Source organism: Trachurus japonicus, chromosome 3 (assembly GCF_045865225.1).
Source record: "Trachurus japonicus isolate A0001 chromosome 3, Traja_1.0".
NCBI classification, from domain to species: domain Eukaryota; kingdom Metazoa; phylum Chordata; class Actinopteri; order Carangiformes; family Carangidae; genus Trachurus; species Trachurus japonicus.
Genome location: NC_140909.1, coordinates 27460879 through 27483155, shown reverse-complemented (window position 1 = coordinate 27483155; position 22277 = coordinate 27460879). Strand labels below are relative to the sequence as shown.

The 22277-nt window shown below is 40.9% G+C and overlaps 1 protein-coding gene across 15 annotated transcripts in view; it reads left to right on the top strand.

Moving 5' to 3' along the window:
- myo9aa (myosin IXAa) overlaps positions 1-22277 on the top strand; it is a 119350-nt gene that overhangs the window by 72663 nt on the left and 24410 nt on the right. For 13 of the 15 annotated variants that reach the window (XM_085768552.1, XM_085768595.1, XM_085768594.1 and 10 more), the window contains 8 exons: positions 1073-1162; positions 5370-5486; positions 5588-5722; positions 12315-12436; positions 14329-14470; positions 15120-15315; positions 16637-16756; positions 18746-18821. In XM_085768552.1, the coding sequence (XP_085624678.1) occupies positions 1073-1162; positions 5370-5486; positions 5588-5722; positions 12315-12436; positions 14329-14470; positions 15120-15315; positions 16637-16756; positions 18746-18821 (998 nt within the window). The remainder of the gene's footprint in view (positions 1-1072; positions 1163-5369; positions 5487-5587; positions 5723-12314; positions 12437-14328; positions 14471-15119; positions 15316-16636; positions 16757-18745; positions 18822-22277) is intronic. The other 2 variants (XM_085768592.1, XM_085768588.1) reach the window with 1 other exon arrangement.

The following is a 22277-nucleotide window of genomic DNA, read 5'->3' as shown; positions in this document are numbered from 1 at the left end:
TTGAGTTCACAATGTCGTGGTAACAACAAACAGTACGCTATTATTTGTGCCATAGTGAAAAGTATAGACAGCTTTTGTAAATGTTGGCAGGGTGAGGATCAGATGCTTTTTTTTTTAAGCATGTGTTTATTAGTTTTTGTTTGCGAGTCACAGCAAATCAAACAAGACATTGCAAGAATGCATGCAAGAAACAGAGCAAACTTTTTCTCCCCATTCTCCCTCCCTTCCCCTCTTCCCCTCGCTAAATAAGTAAAATATTAAAACTATAAAAGATGAAAATAAAGCAAAAAGGAAGAAAAACAATTAAATAAAAAAGATAGACAAATACTGATAACAGTTATAGATAGATTTCAAGGGCGTTTCTCAGGACATTAGATCACACCTTCTACTCCCTCAGAGCCTCCTCCTGCTGAAGCAAGTTACCAACATTAACATCATGTCTTAAAAAACTTCTAACAGGTCTCCAGATGTCATCAAAAACATGATGTCTCCGTTTAATAATGTACGTTATCTTTTCCAATATCATGTTTGATGCCATCTCTTTAATCCATCTTCCAATTCTTGGTGCATCAACATTTTTTCAATTAAGGGAAATGATACTTTTACTCTGTTAGGTTTTTGTCATGCACATGTGCAAGTCGTTCAAGTTCCCAGTTAACAAGAAGAACAAGAAAAAGTTTGGTTTAGCTTAAATTTCCTGTGGAGCCTGTAGTCGTTAGAAAATACACATGGGGCCCGAATGTTTACATTATAGACTGTAGAGATCCCACTGCAGTGACAGTGGGTTATATTATCCCTGTAATGTTGTCTTAGTGCGATAATTAACGTTCATCAGCTTTTGTATTAAGTGGACTCCAAATATTTTAACCTCAATTATTGTGTGTTTGTGCTGAGTTGTCACATGTCTTAATTCATTTTGAACTGATTGATGAGAAGATGATGTTTCTCCTGTGATGGCACAGTACCAATCCTGATTTTTGTAAAGCACACAACATGAAAGGTAGAAATGGAAAAGAAATGCAAGGTTCTCATGAACAGGTCAGGCTCTTAACTTCTTTACTGTCTTTGCCAGGTCAAAGAGGAGATGCTGTTTGAAGCCCTGACAACACGGAAGACAGTTACCGTGGGAGAGAAGCTGATTGTTCCCTACAAGCTTCCTGAGGTGAGACTACAGATGTTTTCCAGCATTAAGGTCACCTGTGGTGAAAACCTGCTTTCTCCATTAACCTTTGGTTTCTAGATGAACACAAAACTGGAATCTGTGTCCCTTTATATCATTTGAAGTGGTCGAAACATTGGTTTGTTAGTTTCTGCGTCATAAAATAGAGCGTTAACTCAAAATGGCAACGTAAAGTCAATATACATTGTATATGAGAAAAAAACAAATTGTAACACAGGCTAGCTGTCCCACAATGCAGTGCAAAGGGAAAAAAGGTAGAGCCCTCCACAGCTGGAAAAAATGAAACTAGTTGTGGATGGTGGTCAACCAGCTTCAGCACCACCTCAGAAAACAGCTGTGGCTCAGGAGGTGAAGCAGGTGGTCCACAGGCCTGCTGGTTCAAACCCCAGTCTGTCTAATGTGACATGTCGAATGCTCCCGATGGTCAGGCCTGAAGACTGTGTGGTAGCTCGGCACATGTAAAGTGGAATGGATAAAAGTGTTTATAAAAAATGCATTTGTTTAACTTTTTAAACCAAAAACAACAGTTACATTTTTGTAAAGACATTTTATTGTCTCTCTCTGTCACAATGTCACAGTATTGATTTCAAATGGTGAAAGTTGTGTCTCACTTTTGTTAGCGTGAAACAGTCTCACAGCTGACTTTATTCTAACTGAAGCAAACTGCAGAGTCATGCCTGTGGTCCTTTAGCTACGCCTCTGTTACTGTGTCCAATTTCATAACACATACAGTACCAGTCAAAGGTTTGGACACACCTTTTCATTCAGTGGTCTTTCTTTATTTTTAGTACCTCCTGCTTCGTAGATTCATACTTAAGACATGAGGGAACACGTATGGAATTAAGTGTTAACTGTCACCTGACCTAAACCCAGTTGAGATGGTTTGGGAAGACATCGTTCCACTTCCAGGTGACGACCTCATGAAGCTGATGACAGAATCAAAAGTGTGAAAAAAGCTGTCATCAAATCAAAAGAAAATTTTAATGTATAAAACATATTCTGCTTTGTTTAACACTTTTTAGTTTACTACATAATTCCATATGTGTTCCCTCATAGTTGTGATATCGTCAGTTTGAATCTACAATGTAGAAAGTCATAAAATAAAGAAAACACATTGAATGAGAAGGTGTGTCCACACTTGGGAGGGGAGGTACAGTAACACCACACCATCACTTCCCCTCTCTCTCTCTCTCTCTCTCTCTAGCCTGTGTCTCACGTGTGTGCACAGTCACACCAGTGCACACTTACAAACTCACATGCACAAAGTCCTTCAGTCTGTTTAAAGAGAGTGAGAAGGCATTTCAAGCCCCTCTACAGTTTTCATTGGAAGCTCTGCTCTGAAAACAAGCACGTCACGGTGTGTGGATGGGAGAGGAGAGAAGGACATGCACACACACACTGTGACACGCCTGTCCTAGTTTTTATACACAGAGATGCTGAATTACACAGATCTATTATGATGTTTAAATAATTCATCTAAACTATGAAATCTTTACTTACACAGATACACAGAGTTGAGTTTAACTTTTTTTTCCAGTACAAATGTCTAAGCATGTATTTTAACACAAACTGGTGTTCCATGTTCCCGTCAAAACAGCAGCAGGCTCATAATGGGCTGTTTGATACGTAGGAGCCGTTTCATATGAACAAACAGGGATTGTTTTGGTAGCATACTGGGTGGTCTCTGTGTAAATATTGCTCAGTCACAGTCACAACAATCTCATCGCCTGTTGACTGAAATCACACACTTGAAAACCTCAGAGAAATCCGAGCGTCTGTGTAATGAGTTTTCCCCCCATTCACTCAGTTACGAGGTTATTTCCCTCGCAATGTTTTAAGTCCAACTTCCTCCAAATAATGAAAAGCTTATGAGTCATTAGACCACAGTATGTGTGGAGTTCAAAATAATATCTGCCCTGACTCATGGAAGGCATATTTGGTCTGATGTGACGGCTAAAAATAACCGGCTTAATTATTTAGAAACGAAGGAATTTTAACTTTGAGTAGCGACTCTTCCACGGTTTGTTTTGCTTTCTGAAGACCGTGGCTCAACTTTGCCGCTGTGGGGTCAAATCTTTCCAGCGGATACGGGAATTAGAACGTTTTTCTCAATAATTTGACAAGGATGCTTTTTTTCAAATAATCTATAGTTATGAGAGAACCCATAAATCTGATGAAGTGTGCTCTTCTTTCTCCATCTACCTCAGATATAGACAACGTAAAAGTTTATGAATATGATTGTAACTAATGTGACACAAGGCTTTCTCTGTGTCTTCCAAATATTTAATGTTTGTGATGTGAATATCATGTTGGTGTTCATAGCGGCAGAGCCTCACAGGCTGTGTATTTAGTTTATACAGTCTGTGTTTAGCCGGTTAAAGCTAATATTTCCATTAGGCCATGACTGAAATGCTAACTTTCTGCAGCCTCATCCATCAGAGCTTGGCAGTTCAGATCGGATTGACAGATCTCATGAGTCAACCTGATGAGTGTTAGGCTGGATAATGACATTAATAATGGCCCAGGGACGGCCTGCCATGGCACTGTGCCGTCTGCCAGCCCGTCTGCAGCTTTGGCCTTCTGAGCCAGAGTTTCAGTCTAAAGTATCAACGTCAGAGAACAGTGCAGCTGTCTCCATTTTTTTTTTCATTGTTGTCTGCTTTTTACATTTTCGTATATACTATTTTATGTGTCCCATCAAGAGCCCTGAGCAGAGTGGTTTCTGACAGGACAGTGGGGACGTGATTTATTCTCAGGTCAAACTGTAAACGGCTGCTTGTAAAATAGAAATATAACTGTCTCTACAGCTTGACTCACAGTATTGTCTGGGAGATGTCTTAATATAAATCCATTCATTGTTTTATTTTTAATGCAGGACCTGTAAAAAAGTACAGTCAGTGTCACAGTACTTGGCATTTAAGGCCAAACAGTAATGTTTAATACATGTGTGGGGGAGAGTCAGGAGGGGGTCACATATCATATATATATATATATATATATATATATATATATTTGTAAGTGCAGTAAAATGTATATTAAACAAGGATACAAATAAAAGCAATGAAAGGATGTTATATAACATCACTTTCCTGTTCATTTACTTTTGGACTCTAGACTTGAGGCTAGACTTGACAGGCTTGAGAGAATAGTCGCGTTCAATCACAACCTTAATACTGTAGATAAAACCTCTGCTCACTTTATACTTTATACTGTGCATGGAAGCAGTCTTAGACTGCTTAATCTGCCTGATCTTTTTAAATGAGATATCGGCAATCACAGTAACACTAAGTAGAAACCTCCACTAATGAATGTCGGAGCTCTTAGAGGTTACAAATGGTTCAATGGGCCGTTTTTGGGCAGCTGAACCCAAATTAAGCACCTGGTTCACTTCAGCAGTTAAACAGTCTGTTTAAATTATTTATTTTCATCTGATCAGTTTTAAAAACAACAACATCTCAACATGTACAGCTTCAGCTTCTTCTTCAGAGTCAAAGAACAGCAGATTGGCAGCAAAATTTTATAGAAAAAATCAAAAGCTTCCTTAATATAGAGAGCAGTCTCTTACGGGCAAAAACTGACAGTTACAACTCTCAATGAAGAGGGATGGTTGAACAGTGGGAAACAACACAGCTCAATATTATTCATTCACTGCCCTCGATCAGCTGTGTGTGTGTCTGTGCGTCTGTGTCTGTGTCCCTGTGTGTGCGTGTGTGTGTGCGCACGGGCGCACGTGCGAGAGAGAGACGAGTCCAGCTGAGCGAGGGGCTGACTGTCAGAGATGAAAGACGGTGAAACGCTGTTAAAAAAATATAAAAAAACGTTTGTTTGTTTTTTCCTTGGTGAGAAACTGTGGTGGACCCATACAGACTGTTGAAGGCCGCTACACCGAGCTGTCAAGCCTCTGAGCCAGATGCAGAGCAGGGCGGGAGCTTGTAGCACTAGTGCCCTCCCCTGGGGTTGTGACACGTCAACCCCAGTCTCCCTGAAACTGCCAGTTTGCGTCTGCCGTGGCCCGTTGGTTCACAGCAATTTGAAGGCAGAAAAACTCAGAAATGCAATTTTGCACTTCCTTTTCTGCTGATATGTCCTCTAACATCAGAAAAATGCCACAGGAACATGTGAAAAGCACGAAAAACACGATTTTCACGGGAGGGGGTCTTTAACACATGCTGTATGTGTCCATGTCCAGGCTTGTACGGTGAGAGACTCCATGGCAAAGTCCCTGTACAGCGCTCTCTTTGACTGGATTGTCTTCAGGATCAACCACGCTCTGCTCAACATCAAGGACCTGGAGGACACCACCAAGGTAGGACAGTGAGACAAGAGATGTGTGTTTGATGGTGATAATTGCATTGCGAGGTAAAACTCTTAGTTCTGTCTCATTGTGTTCGATTTGATCCTCCTCAGACCTTGTCCATCGGGGTGCTTGACATTTTTGGCTTTGAGGACTACGAGAACAACAGCTTTGAACAGTTCTGCATCAACTTCGCCAATGAACGCCTCCAACACTACTTCAACCAGCACATCTTCAAGCTAGAACAGGTGAGATGCCTCTTAAATAAACTCTGTGAGCAGGAGCTAGACCCTTGAGCTACTGTATTACTGCAACTATTAGTGTGACATATGTACAGTCTACCCACTTAAGTTACTTTCCTTGAGACCATTTCCAAGGAAATCCCTCCTCCTTATCACACCGCACACAATGACACGCATTACAATGACACCGAAACAATGAAGAAATTCTTCAGAACATTATGCAATAGGGGTTTACTGAGAAGGTGACAGCCGTATGACTCAACTCTGACCACCCTGACTCTGGATATGTTCTCTTATGTGAGCTGATTAACTTCAAAGGACTTTTGAAAGTCATGATCTGTAAGTTAAATTAAACGTTGTGTTTACCTTGAAATTGACTGAATCAGCAGCCTGTCCTGACATGTTAGAGGGGCTGGAGCTCGTTGGAAAGCTTCCATGTAGTCCATAACTTCAGGACATAAATGACAGGTGGCCTCAGTCGTTTTTATGTTTGCATTTATTCACAAACCCAGTCAAGGCTCCTACATAGTAAATGTTTGTCATGGAACGAGACTTCAAAGATTCTTTTGCCCTGGAGATTAAGGTAATTAAAATCTTAAAGATTGCGTTGTAGATTAAAGGAGCTATTTTTATGTTTTATTGTTTCTTTTCAGTGTTAGCATTAACAACTGTTTACTTACCAGTTTAGAGGAAATGTTGCAAGTTAGGCATCAAACTTCACTGTTTAAATCACCAAAAGCTGCATTCAGGAAAGTGGAAACCAACGCCAACTCTTGACATGTCTTTTGTTCTTCTAACTTTAGCATGCTAACTAGCTAACCTCAGGCCATTTATTTCCGATAGAGAGTCACTGTAGCTTCCCATCTGCACTAAAGGCATAGCGCCGTTCAGATAGATATTACAACCTATTCACTTGTAAACACTGCAATGGCAGAAGCTGTTGTCATGTGACAGTCACCACCACCTCCTGCTTAGAAACCACATTAAGCCGTAGAGAAAACTTAACAATCAGGCCTTGTTCTTCACATGAGTCAATAAAACTTATTTGGGCAACAACCTGATAATAACAGTTCCAAAGGTTCATAAAGCAAATGAGTTGTCAAGCATTCATGTTTTAATGCAAACCTCCGCAGGGATCAGTTTGAGACTTCATCCACAGATGTATTTTTATAGTTTGATAAAAATCTATAAATGTGCAAAGCTTCAGGCACCAGACACTTGGTACTTCCTTTGCTCCCAAACATTTATTTTACTTACAAACAGTCTTTTCCACTCTTGTGAAACATTCCTGTCACCTGCCCTTGTAGAGCGTAGAAACAGTTTCACTTGTTAAACATGTTTGAGGTCAGACAGGGTATTTCAATAATAAATTCTTTGGCCAGTAAAAAAAACTGTAAAAAAAAACAAAAAAAAAAACTTAATGTTTAATATCTTTGCTGAGGTGTGTTTAAGATCACTATTTCTCACTCACTCTGAGACTTCAGCTTCCAGTATTTGTTGAAACTTAACAGAATCCAATCCCACTCGGGGCAGTGTTTAGCTCAGTTGGTATAGAGCACCGGCCCCGTGTGTAGAGGCTATAGTCCTCGCTGCAGGCGCCCCCGGTTCGAGTCATGAAAAGCCAAAAAAATAAAATTAAAAAAGAATCCAATCCCACTGTACTTCCTGTGCTACTGGTCAAGATGGCCGCATCGTGAGTGAGTGCGTCTGAATCTCGAGTCTGCCAACTACTTCCATAGTAGCTTATTAAATTCAGATTGGCCTTTCTTATTCATCCACACTGACCTACAAGTCAGCTGTCATCTAGCAGGACGTTTTGACTATCTGTGTTACAATGGCTGGAGCTGAAGGCGAAATGACACTACAAACATTGTTGGCTGCCATTCAACAGGTGAGAACAGACATGCTATCTCACCTGGACACTAAGATCGATCCAATCCAGACCACTCTGAATACAATTCAGACCTCACTATCCACCCTGTCTGAGCAAGTCGATCATTTGGAGCAACGCGTCTCATCTAATGAGGACAATGTAACTGATCTTACAACTTGAGTCGGACAATATTAATCTTAAAATCAAAGTCGAGGATCTGGAAAACCACAGCCGCCGTAACAACCTTTGTTTTGTTGGAGTACCTGAGTTTGCAGAATCCGGAGACATGGTCCGCTTCGTGACCCAGCTGATCTACCAAGTCCTGGGGCAAGAGAACTTCCCATCGCCGCTGAAGATTGAGAGGGCTCACCGCACTCCCACCACTCTCCCGAAGCGGCTAGACCCCGGCGACAAACCGAGAAGCATCAAACATCTGTTAGCTTTGTCTGGTTTCTATTGAAAAGAGACGAAAACAACTCACCCACTCTGCTCCAGTTATACGCTATGCAGCAACTTTCCGTGTCCAGCATAGAGTCCAGGCACTGACAACCCACGTCGGAGGCCGACTGGCAGCATAAACATCTGGTTTCAGCGGCCACCGACAGGCACTGACCACCACTCTGACCACTTGATTCCCCCAGGTCCGGCACATATCCTCCACCAGCTCTCTCCCTCTGTCACTTTTAGCCTCCATTTCCAGGACGTAGACTCCACCGCAGCGCTCCCTTTCACTTTTCTCCTCCATTTCCTTCAGCTTGTCTTCAGTAAACTCGGTCTCAAACTGATAGTGGCGCCCATCGAAATGAAACCCTGAACCCTGTTTGTACTGTTGATGACGTTTGCTGCTGTTCTGAGCATTATTTGTGGCTGTAAGTTGCTTTTTGATCGGTTGCGCTTGGATCCGTATACTTTGTTATGGTGCGGTCATTGCTAAAGTTGCTACAACTCGAGAAGCTAGCGGTTAGCAGACTTCATCTCTCGATGGGGGGTCTAACTCGGTGTTACGGTGCGTTGGACCATGGGTTAAACTTACACTGGAATATCCGTTTAATCCTAATAAAGAAATGTGAACACTGGTTGTTGCACTAATGACAGATCCAGCCACAAACTAAGATGTTCTCCTGAGATTCTGTGTTGCATCTTCTTCTTGTTGCAAACTCACCATGTAGAATGGGATGAGACTACATACATGTTTTTTTTTCTATTGATACATCACCATTTTCCAAACAGTGGAAGCAGTGTTGGATTTCTCTGATCCTCCTGATTTTGTCTTTTGCCTTTTGTCTTTTGTCTCACCCCCCGTTACACCTTGAACCTTCTCAAATTTAAAAACAATGCATTGACACTGTGTGCTTTGTTGGAAACAACAGCCACGTGCTCAGATAATGACAGAGCTGATGTCCCTCCACTTCCTGATGGGTAAATCACTGCTTGCATGCAGCAAGCAAACTGGAGTTGCTGCTGCCAAAGACAGAAGTCACACTGAGGATTTTCACCTCCACTCACTGGAGCACAGATCAATGATTATTCCAGTCGCTACGCTCTGTATTTTTACAGTTTATAGTTTTCACATCAGTGCTCCTAGCTTTGCACAGATGCAGCCACATACACTGTACTTGCACATTAGTTTACAATACTGTATATATCGACCTGTGCAGCGGCCAGTTATTCTGCATGTGACCAGGCCTGTGAAATGATCAGTTCTGTTATTGATTTATTCTGATGTTTCCATGGATCAAACTGCCACTACAGCTTTTCAGCCGCAGCGTTTGTCTGTCATCTTGGATTTTATTAGCTCAGTGACAGAATACAATCCTATTGTTCCTGCATTTTCTAATTTCTAATCTTTAATGATTGATCTGAGTTTCCTTTGATGTTCCAACAGCTGATTAAAACTCTCGCACTATCTTGGTCAGAGGAAACTGGGAAGCTTAGGAATTCATAATGAGCTAGAGCGCAGTATATCATTTGGTGTGCTTGTGCATGTGCGTGTGTGTGGAAAAACCCATGTAGCACACTGAGGCGGTCTGAGAACCTCTGAAAATGATTCAATAAGGATAGGCTGACCAAGAGCTGGCAGGCTTCATATTTCCACTGAAGCCAGCCTCACACCCTGGTCACAGTTAGTTACAGTTTCCATCTGTCGACCAATGAGTCACTTTGTTGAGATGACAGAGGGTTAGGGTATGTATGTAAAGCATCAGTAACAGGGAAGGGCTTTTGTTTTAAGTCATTATTATCATGGGACTAATGAATGACACACCTAGGAGCCTATGATGCAGAGACCTGGAGACTTGTGACATTTCCTTTCCTGTTGGCTGAGGGAAACTTGCATCATGTCAGTTAGAGCAAGGTGATTAAAAATTGTTTTCCAGTGATTGTAAACAGTGTCACGTGCAGTATAGTGGCATGCAGTCCGACACCACCACAAACCACAGGCGGTTATTGCCAAAGTGGTGAGTCAGCACACTTTTGGCGCTGTCACACAGGTGCATTCCAATCTCAAGTCAAAAACAAAGTCATGATCTGAGATGTTGGTAAAGGATGAAGATAGATTTGTTGTACATTATCAACTTTTTTATTATACAGAGGGAGCCAGGGGTTAAATGTTAATAAGTAATTTACTGATACTGTGGTTTGGATCTGCGCTGTCATCTCACAGCAGGAAGGTTGTGGGTGTATGTTCTGGCACACTAGGTGGTTTCACAGCTAAATCCCAATAGGTGTGAATATGAGCGTGTGAGGTTGTTTGTGTCTATATGTCAGCCCCGCTGTGGACTGACAGTGACCTCGCCCTGTGTCATCTGGGAATGATATAGCTGCTGTATGTTTTCTAAAAGTCAAATCCTGACTAAGACAGCAGGATTACTGGCAAGGACTTCAGTATTTTAGGAGCTGGTTTTGGTGAAGATTGTTTTTTAGTCGCATTCAATTTGAAATTGATGGTGGATTTTTTTTTCATAGTATAGTTAGATAGATAGACAGATAGATAGACTTTATTGTTGTCATTGTGCGAGCACAATGAAATTGGTCGCAAAAGAATAAATACAGCAGCAATAGACAATAAATTAAAAACTCCAAAAAAAAAAGATCACACACATACAGTACACACACGATACATATTGCACATTGACTTAGGCATTTAGGGCAGCAATGGCTCTTGTTAAAAACTGTTCCTTAATCTATTTGTTTTTGCTTTAAGAGTCCCGTATCTTCTGCCTGATGGCAGCAGCTCAAAGAAAAGGTGACAAGGATGTGATGATTTATATATGTGATATTTTGGGGCTTTTATGCCTTGAATTGATAGGACAGCTGTAGAGAGACAGGAAATAGGGAGACAGAGAGAAAGGGAACAACATGCTTTTTTTAAAGAAGAGATTCTTTTCATACAAATGAATAGCCAAGGTTAGAAGTTAGAGAGCATTTTGTTTCCCAGTTCAGTACACAGTGCACATACTGGTGAATGTAGGCATCTATTAAATATGTATTACTGTGTAACTGACATTACTGTCAGTTTGCTTGTTATGGTTCTTGTCTCCTTACGCTGCTGTTTCCCTACATGTTAGCATTTACAGCCATCCTGTAATTGGCACGTTTTTGCTGCTTTAAATGTCTCTGGGGATGTTAAGGGTAAATGGTATTTTTCAGAGGCTGAACACTGTTGTATGTCTCGTAAAATCTCTAATAAAAAAAGAAAAGAAGCATTTCCTCCCTCTGATTTGGTAACATGAGCATGAACCAGCTGTGCAGCGGACAGAGTGGAGCAGGAGAGCAACAGCTGATGCTGAAGAATGTGTTTACTTAAAGACAGATAAGTAGTTTGTTGATAAGAGTTGAATTGAATCAGTTGGATTGTTTGCATGGAGCAATCTCAACAGCAACAGAAATCACTGAGGAGAAAAAGAGCATGTTGCAGACTAATGCTCTCACGCTGCTGTAATATTCATGAAATGTCAAATGTTTTTCTACATGAACAGCCACAAAGAAATTTGCTGTGCACTCAGGCATTCAGTTTCTTTTCTTTTCTTTCTTTTTTTTTACCAAACACTGAAAAATCTTTTTGCCTTTTTAAAATATTCTTCCCTGCGCAGTTTATAGTCCTCAGCACACAAGCAGCAGTAATTAACTAGATGTTTTTTCCCTCAGCCTTCTGACTTCAGGGTAAGAAGAGAGGAGACAAAAGAAAAGAGATTCCAGTGATTTTTATTAAACCTCCCCTGGATTGAGGCCTTTATTGGTTAAATCTCTTTCCCAGGAACATGGGGAAATAACATATGGGCAAGAACAATGATAAATGCTCTTAATGCTTCTCTCATTATTAAACCACCGAGAGGCCCAGAGAGATCTGCCAACATGAAAGCATGCATACAAACAACGCTGGTGCTTTGATTGTAAAATCTAAAACAGGCTGACCCACATACTGTAGGACTGGGTGTCTGCTCTTGACGGTATGTTAATGATTAATATTTTAATGCGTTCCAAGAGATACTGTCTTTGATGCCACATGTGCGGAACGCCCTCTCAATCTGAAACTGAAACTGAGCATCAATATAATATGTAAAAGTTAGGTGTATATGAGATGAAATGAGACACTTCACAGTAGGAGTTACTGGCTCCGTCACTGCTTTGCAACATGAGACATGAACAGTTCCTACGTCAGATTACAATGTGAGAAAGTCCAGTTTTAACATTAATGAGCTGTGTTTGCATCATGTTCCCCTGCAGGAGGAGTACAGGGCCGAGGGCATCAGCTGGCGGAACATTGACTACATAGACAACACAGGCTGCATCAACCTGATCAGCAAGAAGCCCACGGCGCTGTTCCACCTGCTGGACGAAGAGTGCAAGTGAGTCTTTTAAAGGCAAACCCTCACATAGAGAAGCAACTGGCAGTCGTCCAGATACAGCTGCAGTGTGACTGGTTTGATTCCACCTGGTGACCTTTCTGTCACGCCCCTCCCTGTTTATATAAAGACCTGTAACTTTGAAGCTATTTCCCCAATTTGGCATCCATGAGCCATAGAGTATAGAGGGTTGGCCCACCACTGCAGAGCTGCAGATCTGTGTATGAACGTTTTTATATTTAAGTTTAATAAAGGGATTGATGAACTCAGTGCACTGCAGCTCGAGAAAACACATGCTGAAACACACACATGCAGCAAATTCAGCCCGACAACACAACAGAAGTGTTTCCAGCAGCTCATGTTCAAGACCAACCCATGGCTCTTTCTACCTCTCTCTCTCTCTCTCTCTCCCTCTTTCTGACTTCTCTCTCTCTTAGTTTACTTTAGTTTTTATTCGATCTTCTGCACAAATTATTTACAGTCAAGCATCAATCACAATCAATCGACCTTCAATAATACGTTCCTTAGTTCAAACTTAGTTTATAAATATTACAAAGATCGAAAAAGTGTAGGCAGAAGCTATCCAGCTTACCCTTTAATTCATAATTTCAGTTAAACCATTGGGCTCTTCATGGTTTCAGTGTAACAGAAAGAAACAGATATCTTATAATTAACAAATGAAGCCAAAATAAAGAAAAAATAAATACATAAACAGTATTACAGTTGCAGTCAAAACCCAATTGATCAATCCTGTTTATAGCTTTCTATCATACTACTTTTAATTTCTTTTTAAATAAACTTAAAAATGAAAGAGTGATGAATCTGCTGGGAGGCATTTGTCATTCAGTTTGGCATTGAATAACAAGTCCCAACCTCTGGACGACTTCTTCCTCACCTCTTCTTTGCAGTGAGGTGGCACGGTGGATCAGTGGTTTGCACTTTTGCCTCTTTGCTTCTGGGTATGACTGGCCTTCCTGTGTGGATGCTCTCATTAAAGCTCCCACTACCTGTTTTTGTTTCTGTCTTGAAGTAGGCAAGTGACAAATCAATTCGCTCCACTGCTCACTCTAGAAAGGATCCAGTGAAAATGTCAAGCTGGTTCTGAAAACTCATCTTTCAAGGTCTCTGTCTGAACACTGTCATCATGAAGGGAGATGCTGAAGTGACTTAGAGGAGACACGTGGTGTCTACACCAACCAATACAAACATGTTCAGAGCTCCATGGGAAAATATTTCTGTGACTGTTCGACCTCTTTGTGGGAACATTGTAACATTTCAAAACAATAAAATGAATTTCACCAATGTATTTCTGCTCATACTGTATAATATAATGAAATTACCATACCGTGTGGAGTTGCCTGTAATGTAAAACCCGCTTTAAGTGCAGAGAAGATTGAATCCTTTCATGACTGTGCTGTAACTATTTACTAACAATATTTCCTTCTTTATTTCCGCCCCTCCTCTTCTCCATTTGGACACTGAATCAAATTCTTCCCACTTGAAAAAGCTGGACAGCTCTGAGTCTTTGGCTGTGTTGTTTTCATAGCTCAGATTTCACCCCGTTCCAAAACCCCTGGTGTCCCATCCTTCCCCTCCTCTCTTCCTGTAAGCTGCTGATTTTCAGCTGAATTGCTGTTAAAGGGCAGAAGGGAAATCTGAGCTGTAAATGATCATCCTCAACAGATCAGATCATGTCAAACCTGGTCCACTACAAGTGCTGCATGAGTAACTGCTGCTGTGACTGGATTAGATCTTTTATTCACGATGTTTCTATGTGATTTATTCTGAGACAAATGCAGCAATATTGTGACTTCTTGGCTGAAGTCCTCACTCGATGTGTTTTTTATCAGGAAAACAGATGTAAAATCCCATTTCTCTCTGTCCTTTCACCTCAGTTTCCCTCAAGCCACCAACCAGACCTTGTTGGATAAGTTCAAGCGGCAGCATGAGGGGAACAGCTACATCGAGTTCCCTGCCGTCATGGAGCCTGCTTTCATTATCCGACACTATGCTGGCAAGGTCAAATACGGTGTCAAGGTCAGTGTAATGGTCGCTTCCACACCGAGTTGAAATTTACCATTGGTTTCTGCAGTATTCGCATATTAAAATTATAATACAAACTCAGGGCTTGTTAAAGAACACTAGCTTGTTGACAACTTTAGCCTTGGATTGGCTCAGAAAGTTACATTTTACACTGAGAGATGACACAATATAGACCGATCTGAAATGTACTTTGCATCATTATCATAATACAGTAGAGTTATAGTAAATATAATTATTTATCAACAATATTACAACCTTACATCCTAAATAATATAGCATTTTTTGTTGAATTTAACAGTATTGTAATATATTTTTTTATTTATATTATACATGCACTTACACAAAAACACAAAAACCCTCTTACTGATTAATACTACAATACTCAGAAGAATAATAAATTATATTACTAATCATAAAATGAATAATAACATAAATAATGACATGACAAAAATATCAAAAGAGTAATGGAATTAAAAAAAAAGAAGTAAATAAATAAAAAATCTAATAATAATAAACAGTATATATCTACATTATTTTCTACATGATTTATTAAATGCAGGAAAATCCACAGGCTGAAGGAGATCCAATACAATAAACAAACAAGTAAATAATGCCACTCAACACTATTGTGTATCCCACACAGGATTTCAGGGAGAAGAACACAGACCACATGCGCCCAGACATCGTGGCTTTGCTCAAGAGCAGCAAGAACGCCTTCATCTGCGGGCTGATGGGCATCGACCCCTCGGCCACCTTCCGCTGGGCGGTGCTCCGAGCCTACTTCAGAGCCCTGGTGGCTTTCAGAGAGGCCGGGAAGAGACACACGCAGAAGAAGACTGGTAAGCTCATAGTCAAGTCTGATCTTAGAAAGTACAGTAAAGGAATCTGCATCTATAGTTTGTTTTTTTTACTTTATCATCTTATGATATTGTATCAAAGCAACTGCAGCAGTTTGATTTGTGCTTATATTATAAATTAGCATTTATCAGCTGCACAATTTCTCAGTTATAGTAAATGTTCTGCTTTCTACAGTTTGTATAAATCTCAGGCTGTGTCTCAGCAGCACCCAAGAATCCTGTTTATAGATTCTTGGGTGCTGCTTAGACACAGGATGTTAAATTTACTGAATGGCATGTGAGCGTTACAGGTGCTTTTTATTGTAGTGAACTCACATTTGTAGAAGAGAGTAATACTGTAGGTTGGTTTTTGATGCTTGCAGTTAATTGGCTGCCACCAGACAAAAGCGTGTGCTGCCTCTGAAGCAGCATGTCCAGCACTGTAGGCTCACTTGCCACACAGTGACCATAGAGTCCTGTTAGTTCTCCGTATCTGCGCCGTATTTTGTGTTTGAGTAGCTCCTGTTCTGTAGTATGTGTGCATAGTGCTGGTAGTGCTGCTATGTATTTACAGTAGCTGTTGCTCCCTGTCTTCTCTCAGCTTTGGCTTTATATGAATGCCTCATTCTGCCATAGATTTGACTCTCGCTGCCCTTTGACATGCAGTAGATGTTACCGTCAGTTGTTCTTTCAGCACTGCCGTCGTATGAATCAGACTTGCGCTCTGCACCCTCTTGTTCTTTCCTACACATGAAGTTTTACATGTAGATGTTGTTGTGTTTAAAGTAGATTTTTTTAACCTGATGTCTTGTATTCCTCTGCTTAAACTTATATATCTTTTAGAAATCCTTCCACTTGCACTCTAAAGATATCAGTGTCACCCGAGGGAACCTGTTACATGTCTTCTCAAACATTATCTACATCTCGTCAAGTCTTTGATTTCACTTTTTTTTTAAATAAATAACTATGGGATAAACTGTAAATTAAATCACTTTTAAAAATACCCTCATATGACAGAAAAACATTTTTTAGAAGACATTGTATGGAGGTTTCTGGTGGTGAACACTTACACACAGAAGTTCAATGACAAACATCCTACTGCAGTTTTGAATGTCAATCATCTTCTCTCCAGAGGTCTTGCACAGGTATCTCTCCAGTAGACGACTGCATCTCTTGATCTCCTCTTCTATGCTGTCTAATCTGTCATTTCTCTCTCTCTCTCTCTTTCTGTCTCTCTCTTCCCCCCTTCTCCTTTACATGTGTATTTTTTTCTCTCTTTTCTCTGTTTTTTTTTTCCTTCTCTCTTTTGTTTTGCTTCTCCAAGGGCATGATGACGCTGCTCCATGCGCAGTTTTGAAAAGTGTGGATAGTTTTAGCTTTCTGCAGCACCCTGTGCATCAGAGAAGCTTAGAGATCCTGCAGAGATGCAAAGAGGAGAAGTACAGTAAGGCTGCCAATACAAAAATAACTCCCGCCCCTTTCCTGATAGACCATGACCCGGGGGAAACTGTAGGGACGTCACTGACCAACATCATCAAATTTACACGAGATCAAAATCATAAGAATGTTCCAACTGAGAAGAAAGGATTATTAGAATTAAACATTTTAATTACAGCTCATATTATCTATGATTAGACTCCATGCTTGTTGGTCTGCGCTCCCTCTGGTCTTCCCCCTCTCCCCCTCTCTTATGCGCCTGCATGCACTCTTTCATAGTCTTGTCCTGCATGTTGTTCGTGAGCATGCTTCAGCCACCCTGTCACTAACACTGTGCTGGTAAAAGGCTAAGCAGACAGATGCATGTTTGTATTGCTTCATCAGATAGCTGTGGTCCGAGGAAACGCCTCTAAGTGTCTGTCACTTCCCTGTCGTCAGTAATAGCGCATCACCACCGCTTTCATGTCCAGTCCTGTCTTTTGGGCAGTTGGGTATAATGATTTGCTTGTCCACACACACACACACACACACACACACTTCTGAAAATCACCACCACCCTCTCCTGTCACTAGCACCACACGGGCTAGTGATGGTGATAGGAGACTGAGGTATGTGATTGACATAGTTGGGAACACAGACGTTACCACTAGTTACCACTAACTTTGCTCACAGGCAGCTTTTTACACGTGGTGCGGGACATCCAGCTGGCCTCACTCTTCTCTCCAAGGTCACTTTTCCTCCGCAAACATTTTTCACCACACTCAAGTGTGTTTGTGTCTTTTTGTTGTGTGCCACCCTGCAGCTCCAGATCAGAGTGGGAATGTTGTACAAAGTGATGAAACTGACGGTACACTGTTCAGTCTCTATGAGTAGGCTAACGCACTGTAGATGCCTCTGATTCCTCAGTGAGCACTGTGATTGAACGGCTGTAGCCTGTAGGTTCATCACTGCTGAAACCTAGACATCACACTTTGAAACAGTTATTTGGTAGTTCACCATTTTGGCAAATTGCCATTGCCATACCTTGCCAACCTTTAATTAATTGCAAGCTATTTTTAGAACAGTGGAGCAGAGCTGCGAGTTGCTCAGAGCTACGCTACGGAGGCTAATGGGATTTCTTGGTTTCCCTCATCAAACTCATCAAATACACAATCCAACAACTCCAAGACGCTCTGGTGGAGAAGTTGTGACCTGCACATTCACCACACTATGAGATAATACCGAAACGTTACCACAGAGTTGTTTTAGAGGTAAATACAGAGACTGCTTGATGAAAAACTGCCCCCGACAGGAATGCACATCAGCAGTTTTGCATGAAGTTACCTCGAAAACAACTCTGTCTCGTAATGTTCCGTTATTATCTCATAGCGTAGTGAATGTGCGTTGTTGGATTGTGTATTTGATGAGTTTGATGAGGGAAACAAAGAAATTCCATGAGCCTCCGTAGCGTAGCTCTGAGCAGCTCACAGCTCTGCTCCACCGTTCTAAAAATAGCTTGCACCAACAATTAAAGGTAACGAACCTACTGCTATGACTATAGGGATTATGGCAATGGGCCAATTTGCCAAAATGTTGAACTATCCCTTTAAACCAACTCGGAGTTTAACTTTTAGTGCTTTTTTTTAGTTTAACCCTACAGTAAATGACCACTGATAGATTATGAGTTGTAGGACTTCTGAGTATTGGTATTTTTAATAACTAATTGAGTCCACACTAAATGAAATAACTCCTCAGTATTATCTACTCAAATTTGATATTAACAAGAGCAGCTCACTATTAACCTCACAGATGTTGCACAGATAGATTACATCTCCAATAAAAAGGCACATAACACTCACTGCAATAACACCGGAGCGTCCCATAGTGTCAGAGGTGTGTTTTTGCTCGGGAAGGGGATATGTTCCAGTGTGTTTGTCTGGTGTATGTGTGCGTTTGTGTTTGAGCGTGCGGTCTTGTGTCCCCTTTGCATGATGTCATCCTGTCTGTCCGCGATCAGGTGTGGCCAGGAAGAGTCCGCGTACGCCGCTGTCCGATCTTCAAGGAAGCAACACCATCATGGATAAGTCACCACGGTAAGAGTGTGTGTCGCTCACTCCACAGGTCAGACTGGGACACATGTTAGACAGTGGACGTATCTGATGAATGAATGACGGTTGTAGCAACCAAAAATGTAATAACAGCCAATAATCTTTTGAGCCAGTAACGTAATAACTTTTTGCCAATAATGTAATAAGTTATTACATTATTGGCTGGTAATAACTGGTGCCGATAATGTAATAATACTGTACATAAATATGACCGCAGTTCTTGGAAATAAAAGCCTTTTTTACTGTTTTTGTGCTAATCAAGTGGATGACATAGTCGTCATATTTATTCATCCAAGATATGTACTACCTTTCACCTCTCTCTCTCTGTCATCCACTATTTTTGATTAACTGCACAAAACTGCAAAAAAGCCATTTCCAAGAACTGCAGTCATATTTATGTATTATTACATTATCGGCACCAATTATTACATTTTCAAAGGTTTTTTTTTTATAGTAGGCCAATAACGTAACAACCAGCCAATAATGTAATAACTTATTACATTATTGGCAAAAAGGTATTACGTTATTGGCTCAAAAATGTTATTACATTATTGGCACATTATTACATTATTGGCTTTATTACATTTAAAATGGCCAAAATTATTACGTTATTGGCTGTTATTACATTTTTGGTTGCTACAGATGGTTCAAAGCCGGGTCATACCTGTATATTTGTGGTATTTATGAAATGCCACACTGTAGATAAGCGGGATACGCATGAGCTCCTGTACACACGAGGATGAGGAAATGTGTTGGCACACCTGATAATGTAATGTGGTTTCACACATGGAGGAATTTGCAGGAGCTCTATTTGATGATGAGATAAAAGTTCTTATTATTATTTTTCATTCCCTTTGTATGTGTATATTTATTTAGGTATTCATATAAAATAGTCCCTCTTTAACCTCTGGCACTCATTCACATGTTGTCTCAGCCTATCATAGGTCATAACTATAATATGAACGGTCATTTATTTATTTTTAATTTGATTTTATCATTCTTTAGTTATTTATTTTAACAATAAAGGTAGAAAAGAGGATTTGAAGGTAGAGAGATTTGAAGGGAGAGAGACCTATGGACAATGACAAGTCCCCCCCCCCCCACAGTACGAAAACATCTGGAGGTAGACATCATCAAACCCTGTAATACCTTTCTTACAGATGTTCTGTCACACTAATATACTTTTTAATCTCATGCATTGAGATCTACCTCTGGGCACTGAGACATGGACTTGGAATTCCTTTTAAAAAAAAAGAGAGCGAGAATGATGACTGTGCTCTGACCCCACTGAGCCACAGGTCCACCACCTCCTCTAATTAGCCGTGGGCCGTGAGGATTATCAGGCCACGACCACGACTGGTAGCACACAGGGACTCGTACTAGACGGTTTTTGTTACACAAGGGCTCAGTCTGTTAAAATCCCCTCTTAATGTGATTTGCAACCTCTGCCCTCCCTCTCCGTCTCTGTCTCTCACTCACACACACTCATCCTCCACATACTAAAAGAGCAGCAGGGTCTGCGCAGCTGCTTCCTCCGTGATGTAAACTCAGAGCTATGCATCGGAGCCGGTGCCCGGGGAGCGTTAAATATTCAGCCCCTGCAGGGGAGCGTGTCAGCTGGACAGAGCGGCGGACAGTGCAGTGCTTTATGGGACTCCTTGAGGAAAAACAGTCACCACAAAAGGCATATTGTGCCGTCACCGTTAACTGAGATCGATGATCAACTGGGGAGAAATTCTCCTTTATATGGCAGGCCAGATGCAAACAGAAAGTTTGTGCTTACTCTCTGGTACACAGTGTGGCATCAGAAATTATGTTTTGATTTAGTCGTATGCAGTAAACCTTTAAACACTTGTCATAATATTATATAATGATTGAGTATAAACCTATGAATAAATAAAAATCCAAAGAATTTGATTTACTGGTACATAGCACAGCTTTGTGGATCTTCTGCCTGTGATTTGTGATATTGTAATATACAGCAAGCTGGCTGTACAAATCATTGTGTCCTATTGCTCCTGTGGGACTGAGCAGACGGACCCAGATTGTGATGAGGATTAAGGACCAGCATCCTGTGGGTCTCCTCTCCTTCAATAGACAGAAAAAGTAGTAGACCATTCACATCAAGATGAAGCCATTGTTAAATAATTAGTATCACTGCTCCCAGTGTATGTTTATTGCATACAAGGAATTTAACTCAAATGTCCTGTGGCTAACACAACTACTGCCAGCCTGTGTGAGGCTGTACTTTGTGTAAATGTGGTATTCTGGCGGCTGTGGCTCAGGAAGTAGAGCGAGCTGTCCACTAACCGGAAGGTCGGTTCATGTGGAAGTGTCCTTGGGCAAGACACTGAAGCCACACTTGCCCCCTGATGCGTCCATTGGGTGTACTCGGTGTGAATGTTTAGATTCCTGCGCTGCCAAGCGCTGTATGAATGTGTGTGTGAAAGGGTGAATGTGACCTACAGTGTAAAACGTTTAGTAGTCCAAGAGACTAGAAAAGAGCTATATAAGTGCAAGTCCATTTACCATTTACCAAAATAAAGTAATCACTTGGATTTAACTAAGCTAATACAGTACTGTAGGTAAAGATAATTGCTGCATGGATGATTATGTTTCAGCTATGTTTCAACTTATCTAACTCTAACTGATGCAGTCTCATTTCTTAAACAACCATGCCAGAAGACACATCCTGTGGTCCTGGAGAAAATGTTAATCTGTTTCTGAAGGGTCAAATTAATGGCATCAAGCAAATAAAACATCTAAGGAGATTGTTGAGACTACTAAAATTGAACTGTCCCAACGCATTATTAAAAACTGGAAGAACAGTGAGGAACCATCATCTTCAAGGAAAAAATGTATGACCACAGAGTCCAGACCTTAACCCCGTTGAGAATCTTTGAAAAATAAATGCAACTTTGGACAGATAAATGAACATAAATGTTGTGACATTGCGATTATTGAAACAGTGCCACAGCAAATGCATGCTGTAATCAAAGCTGAAGGTGGTGCAACAAAATATTAGAGTGTGTGACTTTTTGTTTGGACAGGCAGTGTAGCATGAAAACACAGAGTAGAGCTGAGGCTGGTGAGAATCTGGTCATAGTGTTGCACATTCACATTTTCGACCTGATGTTAGGACAAAAGGAAAAGTCAGGGATTCAGTCAGCAGTCAGCAGAAAGGTTTCTTGGCTAACCATCCCATAATTGAGTGGTATTTCAGTGTGAACCAAAAGCTCAACCTTCTCACCTGCTGTTCATGTATTGACTCTGATCTTTATCAGGCATTTAAAACCTCTCTTCACTCTGGTGTCCCACCTTGTTTTCACATGGGATGACTCCGCCCCCTCTAATAACAGTATGAGATACAGAGCACATCTTGATACAGTGGTGGGTGCGTCATGTGCTGAGGCTGTAACTCCTCAGAGGAGACTCTCATAA